The 15,756-nt window shown below is 41.2% G+C and overlaps 1 protein-coding gene across 2 annotated transcripts; it reads left to right on the top strand.

Moving 5' to 3' along the window:
• The first annotated feature begins 6,669 nt into the window (after positions 1-6,669).
• Positions 6,670-15,585, top strand: LOC126495769 (C-type lectin domain family 2 member D11-like). Of its 2 annotated transcripts, XM_050133366.1 has the most exons (6): positions 6,670-7,425; positions 11,594-11,711; positions 11,802-11,933; positions 13,397-13,575; positions 14,150-14,256; positions 15,120-15,585. In XM_050133366.1, the coding sequence occupies exons 2-6, from the start codon at positions 11,621-11,623 to the stop codon at positions 15,262-15,264; spliced, it is 654 nt and encodes a 217-aa protein (XP_049989323.1). In that variant the 5' UTR covers positions 6,670-7,425; positions 11,594-11,620; the 3' UTR covers positions 15,265-15,585. The 2 variants fall into 2 exon arrangements, with proteins under 2 accessions (XP_049989323.1, XP_049989324.1); XM_050133367.1 differs by lacking the exon at positions 11,594-11,711 and having other exon boundaries at positions 6,683-7,425.
• Positions 15,586-15,756: the final 171 nt, after the last annotated feature.

Raw genomic sequence — 15,756 nt, 5'->3', positions numbered from 1 at the left:
GAGCATGCTCTTCACCAAAAAGTTTGGCTTCACTTGGTGTGTTCCCCTTTTTAAACTGTATGCGGTTAGGGATTGGGGGTGACCCATTTGCTTTTTTGGGCTTTTGTTGAAGTCATGGCCATGCCTAAAGCCTGACACACATGGCAGAGGCTGCTCTCCTCCTGCTGAGATGAGAGTTGGGTGCCTGCAGATGTTCCCAGCCAATTTCTCATGTACTCTGTACATAAACGGCTGACTCTGCGACTTTCCTGTGGAAGGACTGCAAAGGGCTTGTGTCAGAGGCGTGCATTTAAAGTGGGTTTCTTGCAATTCCTAGCAGATTTCAAATGCCCTTAAGTGGGCACTTAAAAACCTTTTAAGTTGCAACAATCTAACTTAAAGCAAATTACACTTGAAAGCCTGTGTTTTTCAAGTTTGGCGTTTCTGACCTGCCTCTTCCACTGTTTTTTCTTTGTTCATTGGCGACTGCAGTTTGTCCTGCCTCCTCTTCCATCTCTATGTTTTCATTTGTGATGGAGGAAGGTCATTGGCTAATAAAGAAACTGCCTTGGCCCATTCGATAGGCCAGCCCTTAGGTTGGTGGAGTAAACAGAACAGAATGCTGGGAGGAGGAGGAAGTGAGGTAAGATGCCTCAGACAGATGCCATTTCCTCTCCTCTCTGGAGCAGACATGATGAAGCTCAGACCCAGCATGGACGTAGGCTAGAATTTTCCTGGTAAGTGCACCTCGTGGTGCTACACACATTAATAGAAATGGGCTAAGCAGTGTTTATAAGAATACAGTTTGTGTGTCGTTATTTTGGAGCATAAGCTAGCCAGGCAGCCGGGAGCTGGATGGCAGGAACGCAGCCCACAGCTCCTTCATCACATTTGCCTAAAGCTCTTTTGTCCTGCCCCAATTTCTGCCTCTCCCTTTGCTGATTTGTCATCAGCACTTTGCCTCACACACACTCCTGCCCCTCTGTAGCCTCCAGAGTACTCCACTGCCTTCAGCCATTTCAGAGATCTAAGCCTACAGGGCATGCTCATAAAAGTGGCTGATGCCCTCACTTCTGCTTCAAAGCCACATGCTGCTGTGTGCACAAAAAAAGTGGCCAATTCCACATTAGCCCCGTGTCCTGACCTTCTGTTCCAAAGTGCTCCAACACCACCAACCCAATAGAGCTAGTGGCTCCTGTTCTGGACGTGGCCGGTTGGTGGAATGGTACTTGCTCATCAGTTTTACTAGCCTGCATTAACAGGTTTCTGTCTGGGCCCAGCACAGGCCAGTTGCTTGACCTTATGTTCTCTATAGCTCTCTCCCTGGTTTCTGCCATCCACGCTCAGACCGCTGCTGCCCCCCCTTCCCTGCTGACAACAAATTCCATTTTTTCCTTGTCCTTCCACTCTAAAACTCTACAAAAATGTTTTGTTCTTATGTTTCTGCTCTCTCTTGCAACAACTAGTCAGCTGACACAGGTTCCCTAAGGCAGCTGTACTATATGTTTCTCTGTTAAAATAATGTGGCTACAATGTGCTTATGTAAGTATGTAACTATTCTTTTGTAAATTTAAGTTTGTGTATATGTGTGCTTCCAGAATACAACAGCTCTAAAAATTTAGCTTATATGCCCAGTTTAAAATACCAGGTAATGTTACTGTAATGGAAAAATTAAAAATGCTGCAGGATCACCAGCAGCAGTAGGCAGCAGAAATGCTGTAGTGAGTCCCCAAGTGGTGGTAGTGGACCATATGGCAGCACGCAGCGGGCCCTGAGAGCAGCAATTCATGGCGGGCAGGGGCGCAAGAGACAGAGTCATGGATAGGCATGCCATGCAGAGTAATTTATGGATGGCCAAGTTCTACTCTGGCAGGTGATAATGGTTGGAAGTAAAGAACTTCCTATGGGTGACCACACTTAGCTTATGGCTGGCCCCCACATTTACTTGTTTATTAGTTACTTTGCTTATTTGATACCTACCATCATGCCTGGCAAAGAGGAGGCTAGGGCGGCAAGCATGGGCAACTAGAACTAAACCCTACCCCTTCTGGTTGTGAACTTTTAGCCTTGGAGTCGTCTCTCCAGCTTGCACTTCATTTCAATGTTTTTCATAAGATCAGCTGGTTTCAGTGACATATACTCTAGAGAATGTATGAAGACATTATGAGATTTCTCAGTAGGGATAGATTTTTATTTTTAAATGATATTAAAGTGGTATAAAAGATGATATGCTAAATTATATATTCAAAATCCGCACTGATGCCCATTTATAACAGGCTATGTCATGATTTTACGTGATTCACTTTCACTACATTGAAAAAAGTCATGTAAATGGTTTTCAATGTTTATACATGGACTGACGCTAAGGAAAGAACCTTATTTTGTCACAGCATTTGGTGTGTCCTATTTTGTTGGAGCCCACAAGACTACACAGGGAATGCACAGCTGACAGGCCAATGTACGGGAAGTGTGTAATCCACATCCGCATGGAATAACCCATTTTGCAGAGCTGCAGGAACACTTGTCTTTTGGAAAAGTCACTGTCATATCTACAAAAATCTTGGGAAACCATGATTCTTCACTTTAAAATGGTATTTGTTCCCAAAACACCTCAGCAGTGTGACTTCTGCATGGCAATGGAGTGACCCTGTTCCATTCCCCCACACCACAAGACCTTAGAGAGATAACATTCATTCTTTGTTCGAACAGTCAAATTTACATAGAATCAGTCCCACAAAATTACCCACCAACAGACCACATGGAAATTGCTATAGAGGACAGGCCCTGAGCAGGACGGCAGCATGCCCCGCCTTTGCTAACAATCAAATCTACTTGTCCCCAAATCTGGTTATCACAAAAGAGATTACATGAGGAGAATGGGTGAATCCAGGATTCAGGGATGTTTAGTAACTTTATCTAATGGTTTGGAATATCAACACTTCCCCTTGAATGTTGACTCTTTCCTGGGTGGTGCCACAAGTTCCAGAGTACTGATTGATCAGGTTCTACCTACCCCTTTTTATGGTTTTGATTTTGTGTATTCCAGAGTACTCTTTTCTCAGGTTCTACCTGTCCCTCTTGATGACTTTGATTATGTGTATTCCAGAGTACTGCTTCCTCAGGTTCTACCTGTCCCTTGTTATGACTTTGATTATGTGTATTCCAGAGTACTGCTTCCTCAGGTTCTACCTGTCCCTTTTTGTGAGTATGAAACTCCAGGACTCTGGCTGAAGGGGGAGTTTGAGGGAGTTGGGCAGCAATGGGGTAAGGTAGGAGGACAATACCCAAAAATATTCAAGGAACGCTTTCCTTCCTCCCTTCTCTCCTTCCTTCTTTCTTCCTTTCTGTCTTAAAGACTTTTGTGCATATGTATATTGTAACAGATCCTCTGGGACTGGTGTTATAGGCAGTTATGAGCTACCCAGTGTGAGTTCCTTGGACAGAGCTCAGGTAAATCTCCTAACTGATCAGTCATCATCTCTCCAGTTCAGGAAGTCCTAGTTCTGAAAAAGTAATTTGTACTCAGAAGTTGAAGAATTACTAATAAATCATAAAGAAGCACTCACTACTGTATTTATATATATTATATAAAGAGTAGGCAATTTTCTTCCAAATCTATAAATAAAACAGAAAGTACAATCCAAGGAATCAGAGAGAACTGGCTCCTGTGGCCACGTGACCTCTCACATATACTGTGGCATGGATGTGCCCCCCATCACTAGTAGGTAAACTAACTTTTAATGGCCAATAGGTAACTCTTCCTTGTTTCAAATAGGTGGATATGGCTAGTGGATATAATTATTTATTGTTCAGTAAAATATGTTTTCAAGGAGGAAAGTTGGTTTGTCCCATCACTACTTTTCTATAGCTTCTAAGAGTCACTGCAGAGGAACTGCAGCTACTTTTGAAATCGTTACAATGATAGCAAAGGCCCTCTAAGGGAAAACTCCTGTTCAAGAATAGAACTTCTGACCTGCCTGGAGATCTACAGTTCCAGCAATTACAATGTCACACAAAGCTCTCTGTCTTCCTTCATGGGGAAAAAGAAAGTAGTTCAAGCATCACAGGAAAACTGAGTGGAAAGTACGGAGATTTTTGCATCTGTTGTTCTTTCCTGGATTCATTTCCCTAAGGTCAACATCCTACAGTGAGTAAGTAAGAAGCCCACATGCCAAGTGTAGGAGTAAATATTGACTCTGTTATGAACCTGAGTCAATCTGCTCTTGGCAGTGTGTCTTCTGTGGGTCTGGAATCATGGACACACACTTGTGTTCACCCTTACTTTGTTACACAATGTGGCCTCACTGCCTAACAGTCCCTGGGCTTCCAGTGCTATGTCTCCCCAACCCTGACTAGGAGTCTGGCTCTGCCTATGCTTCTCTTGGATTCCCCCGCTCTAAGAAATGCTGCTGTCTTGGGATAATATACAAAGAACTCAAGAAATTGATCACCAAAAGAAAACATAATCCAATAAAAAAGAATGGAGTATAGACCTAAACAGAGAACTCTCAACAGAGGAATCTAAAATGGCTAAAAGACACTTAAGGAAATGTTCAACATCCTTAGTCACCAGAGAAATGCAAATCAAAACAATATGAGATTCTATTTTACACCTGTAGGAATGGCCAAGATCAAAAATACTGATGACAACTTGTGCTGGAGAGGTTCTGGGGTAAAGGGAATACTTCTGCATTGCTGGTCCGACTGCAAGCTGTTACAACCCCTTTGGATGTCAGTGTGGTGATCTCTCAGAAAATTAGGACACAACCTTACTCAAGACCCAGTAATACCACTTTTGTGTATATCCAAAGGATGCTCAATCATGCCACAAGGACATGTGCTCAACTATGTTCATAGCAGCTTTGTTTGTTATAGCCAGAACCTGGAAACAACCTAAATGCACCTCGACCAAAGAATGGATAAGGAAAATGTGGTACATTTACACAATGGAGTACTACACAGCAGAAAACAATGATGACATCCTGAATTTTGCAGGAAAATGGATGGAGCTAGAAAACATTATTTTGAGTGAGGTAATTCAGACACAGAAAGATAATTATTACATGTACTCACTCATAGGTGGCGTTTAAACATAAAGCAAAGAAAGCCAGCCTACAAACCACAATCTCAGAGAACAATGAGGACACTAACAGAGACTTACATAGATCTAATCTGCCTGGGAGGTAGAAAAAGACAAGATCACCTGAGTAAATTGGGAGCATGGTGACTTTGCGGGAGGGTTGAAGGGGGAAGAGGAGAGGCAGGGAAGGGAGCAGAGAAAAATGTAGAGGTCAATAAAAATCAATTTAAAAAAAGGACTGCTGGTCCTTATCATTGGGCTAGATTTCACTCTGTCCTTATCCCTGTGTCAGGCTTCACTGTCAGGCTACACTTAGGATCCAGGAATAGGCCTATTATCTCTGGCTCATAACCATGGGGTTAGAGGAAGAGGTATCCAACTAGGGGAAGGTTGATTGATTATATGTTATTGTTATTGTAAGCCCCAGTCTCTAGCCTCCATCTTTGAAGGTCCTGTCCCTGTGCCCACCAAGCCTTGACCCCTCCCCTGACGAACCTGCCAAAATCTTGCCCACTCTCGGTCTAAAGTGCAGGAATCACATTAAACCTGGATATTTTTTAATTTGGCCTGTTGTGATTTGGCTTGATTGGAATTTTTTTGTTGGCAGAGGAGAGCTCACATTAGGAAAATTCCTAACAGTTATGTTTTCTATAACTAATATATTAAATTTTTATAATTTTTAAAACATTAATTTTAACTGATTCATTTTATGTGCATGGTATGAGGGTATCAGATACCCTGGAACTGGAGTTACAGAGAGTTGTGAGCTGCCAGGTGGGTGTTAGAAATTAAACCTGGATCGTCTGGAAGAACAGCCAATGCTATTAACCAGTGAGTCATCTCTCCAGCCCTTACATTTGTAGTATTTTTTTTAAACATAGTTTTGGCTGACCTGGAGCTCTCTATGTAGACCAGGATAACCTTGGACTCATAGAGATCCATCTATCACAGCCTGCTCAGTTCTGGGATCAGAGTCACGTACTACTGTACCCACAATTTTCCTTGGCATATGTTCCTAAACGATAAAAACAATGCTAAATTTTTGTTTGTTTTGTTTTGTTTTGTTTTCTGAAGTCAATGATATTCTGTTGCTGTATTTTCTGGGGCACCTGCATTCTAAATCCAAACTCTTTCAGCTTGTGATCCCAGCTCTGGAGCAATCTGACACCTCTTCTGACCTCTGCAGGCAACTGTGCTCACAGGCACAGCCACGTACATATAATTAAATCCAACACAAATAATCTTAGAAAAACTCCAACTCTGCTTCATATACTGTCTAGTCCTGAAAGTCTTCGTGGCATCAAAGCTATGAACCTTGGTCCCTGCGCCGGCGCGGGCGTGCACAGGTGCGGGACATTTCTCCCAGATACCCTCGCGCTTCCCGTTAAAAAGCGAGCTTCCACGAGGTCTCGCTCTCTCTCTTGCCCTTTACCCTTGTGTATCTTGCACACCTGTCCCTTATCGTGTTCCCCTCCCCCCCCATTAAAGTGCACCCACGTGGGATCTGCGTGTCTGTGTCTCCTCCTTTCGTTCGTCTTGTCTGTCCTGTATTCGTCTACACACACACCCGCTTTTAAAAGAATAATAGAGAGGTCTTGAATGACCATGTCACAGGGATCCCATATCATATGTCCTCTTTATCGATTTTTTTACATTCTGATTCAGAACAATAGCAAAACTACAGTAGCAATGAAATAAATTTATAGTTGAAGTCACCACAGCATAACGAACTGTCTTAAAGGGGCACAACATTAAGAAGATTGAGAACCACTGGTCTAGGCATTTCTTGAACTGGTGAGGATAGCAGTGGGATGTGTCTTTCTGTCCCCACTCCACTAACCAAACATTTTCATATTGGAACCTGTTGTATGAGACAGCCTGAATCACTCCCTGTTGGCTCCAGAGTATACGATTTCTTATTCCCGGAAAGGAGAGAAATGTATTCACAGACTGCGAACAGTGTTGTCTCGAGCTCTCTGCATTCTGACTCTGTCTCTTAGAAATTCAGTCTCTGGATCCTTAGCACATAGAATCCTCTAACCTGGCTGGTGTCCCCTTTCTTCAGTAGTCTCCTCAAAACTCAGAGTTGCAGCATGGGGCGAACCTCTCCAGAGGATCACTGCCCTTTGTGTGGGAGTCAAAGCAGGAAAGAGTTATAAGTACGTGTGGTGAAACGAAACATAGGCGGAGTGCAGTGTGGAACCGCCCTGCAGCAAAAACCGTGTTTCATCGCCTCAACGTTTACAGTTCCGTTCTTCTTGTCGCTGAAACTCAGCTCGTCGGCTGTGAGATGAGTGCTGCAGAGCCTGGAGAGGCTACTGTGGGCATGCTCAGTACCACAGACAGGCTGCAGGAGGGCGAGTTGGGTACGTATTTAATGCATATGCGAACAGAACTACAAGAGCAGAGAGCTGTTTGCCAGGGACCGGGAAGGAAGCAGAGGGCAGAGGAGCTGAACCTCAAGCCTGAGAGCCTGTCACAGTGGGTTTCTGCAGAACCAGAGAATGCAGACAGGAGTTTAGTTAGCTAAGAGTTTTTTTTTTTTGTTTTTTGTTTTTGTTTGTTTTTTTTTTTGTTTTCTTTTTCTAAGAGTTTTTTTTTTTAACAGTAGTTATTCTTTTAGAGCATATAATACTTAAATAGTTCTCGTGCAAGCGAAATGAACAGTGGATTGCCATACAAAAGCCGGAGCAACGGTTTTTTGGGGGGTTTGGAGGGTTTTTTTTGTTTTGTTTTGGTGTGTGTGTGTGTGTGTGTGTGCGCGCGCGCCCTTAGCTTGCTAGCCCACTCTTTTCCCAGGGATCTGGCACATTATACTCTGGTGAATCATGCCGAGTGAGTCCCTGTGGAACATGCTTGCTCTACAAAGTCCAAAGGCAAAGGGGAATTCAAACAATAACAGCTCTGTAGTGCACAGTGACAAGAGGAGCCTGGGAAGCTGGGGCCTCTTTTTTTTTGCAGATTCACTCAGATGGAAAAGGGTGTTAGGAGGAGGCAGGAGGCCTGGGGTCTAGGCTGACCCCACCCAGGACCAAATCCTCTGCATTTTGAGATCCTAGTCAAAAGAATATAATAGGTTTTCTAATTCAGTCTTCAAGAAGAAAGCGAAATTGTGTTTCTTGAGTTTTGAAAATGTCTATGCTTCATTACATTTCACTGTTTTATCTTCTTTTTTTCCTTCTTCCCTGTCCCTCCACCTTAATTGTTTTCATTCAGGAAAAGATACTGGATTTTGGGAAAACAAGACTGATATTTACCAAAATACCAAATTCATGACCAAATATTAATGCTTATTACTTAAACCAAGTATTCCCCAAACTGAAACATTATTGTTATTATTATCATTATTTATTATTATTGTTAACTATTGATGCTCTTGCTGCTGATTGACTAATTCTTTGAGACAGTCTCCTACTATTTTCCAAGCTGACCAATAACTCTTGCTCCCTTTGCCCCAGCAGGGTTGAATTTTGTAACCAAATACTTACCCAATGGGAGCAAGCTGGTTGTGAATGTGGAGCTCCTGTCCAAAGGGCAGATGTTGTGTAACTGGAGGCATTGTGCAACTTGTAACTTGTCTCTCATTTGAAACCATAGCTGGTTCTGTGAGTGAAGCAGGTTTTTGTTTGTTTGTTTTCAAGACAGGGTTTCCTTGTGTAGCCCTGGCTGTACTGGACTCACTCTTGTAGTCCAGACTGCCCTCAAACTCAGAGATCTGCCTGCCTGCCTCTGCCTCCTGAATGCTGGGATTACCTGGCACTTTTAAAAAAATAAATAAATAAAGTTAAAAATCAGCAATGCTTCCTTTCTTTGTTTATTGAGAGATCATTTCTAATACTGCTTCCTAATAAAGACACAAAAGTAACTTCCAACTGTGCTGTGGAAGGCATTAGATTTTAGAAGGAATGCATGTATATACAGTATGATAAAGGTGGACAAAAATTTACCATTTATGTATCAAAATGAAACAGACGGCATCAGGTTTTATACTGCTGTAAATACAGTGGGTGACCAGAAAATCTTGCTGTTGATAACGTATATGATATGTCTGGTTGGAATCCTGCTGGAACCCAGTGCAAGGAAAAAGTTACACCGTTTATGAACCAAAATGAAACAGACAGTATCAGATTTTATACCACTGTAAATATAAAGGACTATCAATAAATCTTACTGTTGATAATGTATTTGAAATGTCTGATGTGGAATCCTGCAAGAACCCAGGTGATTATATGCTTGAATTCTCTTTTAGAAGACTTATCAGGTATTGTTCTTTAACACAAGCAAAATTGTAAAGTTTGGTTATTTTTTCTTTTCTGTTTGTCTTTCTTTTCAATTGACATTTTACACTTACCACACACTTTTATTGTTTCATTGAGGTGACTTCATTAGAAACTCCCTCAGCTATTTTCAGAAACACTATACATTGTTGTAAACTCTATTCTACTGTGCCTTTGATACCAGAGCTGATAACTCTTTATAGCAAATATTGCCTCTGTCCTCTCTATTCTCCCAGGTTCAGTAAGAGATATTTATAACTAAGTGTGTATTACGACACTGTTCACAATAACCAGCACATGGAACCAACCTGCATCTATCAGTGAATAAATGGGGAAATCTGTGAGAGATATAAAAGAGAGGATGAGATGACATCTTTTGTGACAGTGTGGGTAGACCTGGATGACATGTTGAGAAAAATTAGTGAGATGTGGGAAGCCTAATGCTGCTTGACAGAAGAAGGAATAGCTAGGAGTATGAACTGTCTATTCAGAGTTTGGAAGAGGTTTACAACACAGTGCTAAACTGGGAGATCATGGGTATGTCTAGACATTCCAAGTTTGAAGGTGTTTAGAAATCTGGAGATTGGGTGACCAGAGGAATAGAAAACTGATATTAAAAAAAAAAAAGATTTCTCACATGCAGATCAGTGTTGGAGCTGGGTAGTGACAGCCTGAGAATTTAGCATACTTTTCTTTATTTTTGTATAGGCTTACAATTCCCACCAGTAAATGCCTTGTTTTAAAATGGTAAAAAAAAAAAAATAGAAAGAAGAAAGCATGAGAAATGTCTTACAGATTAACTGACGTTAAGAAGACCAGTGAAACAAACGGGTCATTATTGGGGAGACTAAAGGACACTTCTACTACCACCTTAGTAGGAAGAAAAAAATAGAAATCATGGAAATTGAGTTTATAAAGACATTTTTGTCTAATATAAACAACAAAAAATGAGGATTGAGAGTGTTGTATATAGTCAAAATCGAAAGGATATTATATAATGCTTGCAATCCTCTAATCCTAAGAATCACCTTTCTTCTTAGTTTTAGCACCAGTTCTCTCCTGACGTGGAGATGTATACTCATATCAGACATAATCTCATGTCTCCATCACGGTGAAATATAGACCTATAACTTCACTCAAATTCCTCTGACGCACAATGCAGATTCTTCCCGGTCACTTCTTTCCTCTAACCTGGCATTTGTTTTTCCCCCAAGCAGTTCCCATGGATCCTACAGTCTGGTAGTCATAGCACTGATCTCTTCTACATAGCTATTGGCCATTCACCTCTTTATTAAACCAATCAGAAAGGGCCTTGGCAGAGACACATCTTCACAGTGTACAAATATTCTGCAACACAGATACATATATGCAGGCAAATCAACCTTATGCATTTAATGAAAAATAAAGTTAAGAAGAATGACAGAGGGCTGGAGAGATGGCTCAGAGGCTAAGAGCACTGACTGCCCTTCCAGAGGTCCTGAGTTTAATTCCCAGTAACCACGTGGTGGCTCACAACCATCTGTAATGAGATCTGGTGCCCTCTTCGGGCCTACAGGCATACATGCAGACAGAACACTGTATACATAATAAATAAATAAATCTAAAGAAAAGAAACTTAAAAAAAAAGAAGAATGAGAGACCTTACTTATTTCTTTTAAATGCCCTATAACCATAAATGTGTTGGGAAGAGTTCCTTCTATTCCTATCCTGATGAGAGTTTTTTTTTTTTTTTATTTTTGAGTACTATTAATTTTTTTCTCACAGTTTTGGTAAACTTGTAAAAATGGTCCCATATTTCACCCAATAATTATGTCAATGTCTTCTATTATATTTATGTGTGTGCTGACTAAATTTTTCTTACTAGGTTCTTTGAAACTGATCCTTATAGTCCACATTGGCCTCAAACCTCCTTTGTAGGCAAGGCTGGTCTTGTACTCCTGACTCTCCAATTTCTGCCTCTCTTGCACTAGAATTGCAAAAGTGTACCAATATATTTGTCTTGTTGACTGGAGCAGGAGTTATACAAACAGTCATGAGCTGTCCCATGTGGAAGCTGGGATCCAAATTCTAGGTGAACAACAACTGCTTTTAACCTCTCAGCTCTCTATATCTCCAACATCTTGCTGATCCCTCCACCTCCAACTCCCACAGTGTTTTCCTCAGTCGTAACCAGTCTATGCTTAAGGAACTAGCTCCACAGGTGATTTTCTGTTGTTATTTCTTTTTCATCCTGATCTTCACACTTTCTGTTTCTTAGCTCTTGGTTCAATAACTAGAAGACTCCATGGCAACACTTCTGCTCCCTTTTTTCTACTTTTCAAAGACATCATTTCCAGGTCTGGACATCCAGAGAAGGGTATTTTCAGAGGAGGAGTGTAAGTCAAATCTACAGATGATTCTGAGTAAATACAGCTTTTTCCCTGAAAGATTCTTGAGATTGATCTTCTTATATTTATATTTCTCAGGTACAAAGCTTGAAAGAAAATGTTTCAGAATCATCTCCCCTGTGTCTCCTGCTAGGCTTTACTGCTGCTGTGCAGTGATCATCGTCCTCACTGCAGCTGTGATTGCACTTTCTGTGGCTCTGTCATTTTCAGGTGAGTGACATTCTCCAGATCTTGCAGCATTCTGTCCACATCCACACTGTCAGTTACACTTACTGAGCACTGTGAGCCAGGCACTGTGTGAAGGGCAGAGAGAAAACACAATGGAAGTTCCTGTTCTGTGGGAACTTAGGGTCTAGCAGGAAGATGCAGTGAAGGAACAGCACAAGCTGCAGTATGCATGGGAGGCCAGGCACTGCATAAGAAAATGACTCTTTCCCCAGGAAAATGACATTTTGTAACTTATAGAGAGATGCAGGAGACATATGTCTATCTTTGGAACTATCCAAGGTAGAGAACAAGGGAAACAATTTCCAAAGAAGAAAGCTCAAGGAAATGTGAGGACAGAGATGATACAGCACCTCCCCCTGATACCCATCGTGCAAGTTCCCATGGTCAACTGTATTTTTGAAAGTATTCAATGAAATGTTTCTGAGGTAATCAATTTATAGGATTTTAGAATTACAGTGTTCAGAATAGTGTAATAAAAGTGTAATAAAAGTATAATAAAAGTCTTGTATTGTTGTCATCTGTGTGTATGGGGGTCCTCTTTCCCTAATTGGCCTGTTGGCCACCAGGTTGAGAGGGAAAAGATAAAGAAAGGGTGACAGACTGTTTTGTATACAGCCCATGAGCACAGATGAAGGGAGGCCTTTGGGAGATAGACTTAAGTGATTTAGCTCAACTTTATTCAAAGTATAAGGAATATATAAGATTAAGGAACCTGGGGACAAACCGTAGTGTGGTCCTATCACAAGACTTGGTATGTGGCACTAGGGTCCTTTAGAATAGATTTTCTAGCATAAGTCTTCTTAGCAGGGGTCCTCTGTATCAAGGGTCAAGCTAAAGATGAGTCAAGCATCTGGTTTTAAAGACAGGCCTCTGGTTTAGAGATTTTCAGATGAGGTCAGTTCTCCAGGCCCAGGGATATTCTCCGGATAAGGATAGATAGAGAGCAGGAAGCTTTGTTGAGGAAGGAGGACGCTCCATATTGTCAAGCTTAGAGAGAAAGCTGCTAGGCTATGACAGACTGTGATCTCTAATGAGCCAGCATGTATTCCAAGATCTGAGCAACCTCTTAGTGCAACAGGCCACACTGTATACACTGCCTTCCCAATAGTCCTCACTGTTATCTCAGTTATCAGGCTGACTGTAAAGTAGGTGTCCATACATGGTGCTTGTTGTTCTAGTAACTCCTATTGTAGTGAACAATCATAAAGCACAGAAAGTGATGATATTATAGAAATTCACTTCCTGGGTGCCCTATTGTGAGTGAGCACCTGAAAGAGATTGTGGCATAGGCCTGGGCTGGGATGCATTTAGATAAAGGACCATAATCCTAAGGAGATAACTCCTACAAATGAGTAAGAAAAATTACAGTCAAATTACACCTCACATCTGAAGTAAGTAGGGTATGCCAATTCTTGTTATAACTTATTTTATTGTCCAAATTTTAGTAAGAAGGCAAGAACAGGACTCAATCAAAAATACCCATGCTCCTTGCCCAAGAGGCTGGATTGGATTTGGAAATAGATGTTTTTATTTCTCTGAAGACTCGAGTACTTGGACATTAAGCCAGAACTTCTGCACGGAACAAAAGGCCCAGTTAGCTCAATTTGACAACATGGAGGAGCTGGTAAGAAAGGATCAGGAATTGGTTTGTTCGTTCTGTTGGATATGTATTACCTTGAGATAGACTGGCTAAAGATAAAGCATGAGGAGAGATCCCACAACTTGCAGATGGGGCATGGGGAACATGTGAGTATGTTCCATTTGCTGATAGCAACACTTTTGATTGGAGCCCTGAGACATACAAGAAACATTTTCTCGTGCAGTGCTCATAGTCAATCCGAAGGTCGGATATGCCACTTTACTGAGATACCTGCTGGTCATGAGCATTTTTTTCCAAGCTAGCAAATGCTGCATCCTGAAGTTGGCAATTGTTAAAAAGTGCAAGGGGAGGCTTAACCAGGAACTATCCCAGCCATGAAGAATATGTCATTATAGTTAGTATTTTAATTCAAGTGAGATACTTAAGAATTATGGCTGTCAACTTGATCCACTGAGAACTAAGGGCTGTTATGGCTCCAAAGTCTGTGCCCCTCAGATACACCCTCTGGTTATCTAAAGAGGAAGCTGTGGCATGGGAACACTCAAGTATCATCTCAAACAGAAAGACACATATATTTGCTTTCCATGTTTTATGACAGAATTTCCTGAAGAGATACAAAGGGACCTCTGACTACTGGATCGGCCTGCACAGAGAGTCATCAGAGCACCCTTGGAAGTGGATGGACAACACGGAATATAACAGCTCGTATGTTTTCAAACCATTTTCCTTCTACTGTGAACATTTGTTGTGAAGTGTGTGAGTTGTGTCTATTAGAGAGGAATGGCTATGTGATGTGAAGCCAGCTGTACTGCCTCAGAGGTATATTGGCCATCATTTTCAAAACCTTTGCTTAGTGTGATTTTCCTCAAAATCTTTAGCATGATGATGGCATTTAGGGTAGCTATTGTCTTCTCCATCACTAATTTAAATTTCTTTGTTGTTGATAAATGTCCTGTGTGGAATGTAGAAATAACCTTAGAAGGGCAATGAGAGCCCTGAGACTTCAGGAAGCTATTGTATAAGTTCAAGCCTGAGACCCATCAGTCCACCATGTGTCTAGCTGCACCTGTTCACAGAAGCAGAGGTTTCACATCCTTGAAAACCTCCTTTTAAATCTAACTAGAGAGCACCCAAGACAATTTTTAATATGAGCATAGATGCTTTGAATGGAGCCATTATAGACCCAGTCTTGTCCATTATTAAAGTCCATTCAGAAATTTACTAAGAAGTGGTTTTTCCCATATGTGAAATGCTTCAAAACAGAATTGGAAATCATGCTCAGAGATGCCACCTATGGCTGTAGTTCATTTGAACTGGGAGCAAGCACTAGTTAAATTCTTTGTACACAAATTGAAGGGTTGGTTCAACTTGGATGAATGTCAAAGGTACTGTGTTCAAATCAAATCCTGAGAATGAAAAAGACAATAGGCACAAAACTAGTGCAGATGATTCTCTTGGACTCTGCCTTTGATCATATTACAAATAAGTACTAGAGACAGACAAGATTTCACTGAGGAGCAAATGCAGTTCTGGGTTCTGCAGATTTACTGTTCTTGGTTTATTTTCAGGGTTCCCATCCGAGGAGTGGAAGACTATGCCTACCTGAACAACAACGGGATCAGCACTGCCAGGATCTATGCAGACAGAAGATGGATCTGTAGCAAGCCCAACAGCTATATCCTCGAATGTCAAATTCCTTTTTCCTCTTTCTAGTCTTTGTAAAGAGATGCTTTGCAACCTAATATCTACAGTTGCTGCTCTAACCCCTGTTTGCCAACATTGTTATCAAAATGAATTGGCTGCCAACTGGGTCACAGGAGCATTTAGGCATCATGCAGTCTCCCTGATGACAATAGGTCCGAGAGCGCTCCTGGGACAGCAAGTATTTGGCAAGAGGTGGTCTGTGTCCTACAGGATCAAACATTCAGCCAAGATTTAAATCTTCACATAACACAGAGAAGCATATCCATCTAATAAAAAAAAAGAATTGAGAATATTTCTTTACATCCAAATGAGAAACATATTGAAGAACTGCACAACCAAGGGTTTAGAAGAACATAGGTTAGATTGAATTCTTATAAGATTCTTATAAGAATTCAAAAATTCAATCTACAGAGCTGTTCTAAGAGAGGTAGGGCTGTTACCCAGAGAAATTCTGTATCAAAAAAAAAAAAAAAAAAAAAAAACAAAACAAAAAAAAAAAAA

This window comes from Alexandromys fortis, unplaced genomic scaffold, assembly GCF_014885135.2.
Source record: "Alexandromys fortis isolate MF-2015 unplaced genomic scaffold, M_Fortis_MF-2015_v1.1 scaffold_613, whole genome shotgun sequence".
NCBI lineage: Eukaryota > Metazoa > Chordata > Mammalia > Rodentia > Cricetidae > Alexandromys > Alexandromys fortis.
Note: the sequence above shows the minus strand (reverse complement) of the source record. Positions and strands in the feature narration are given on the sequence as shown.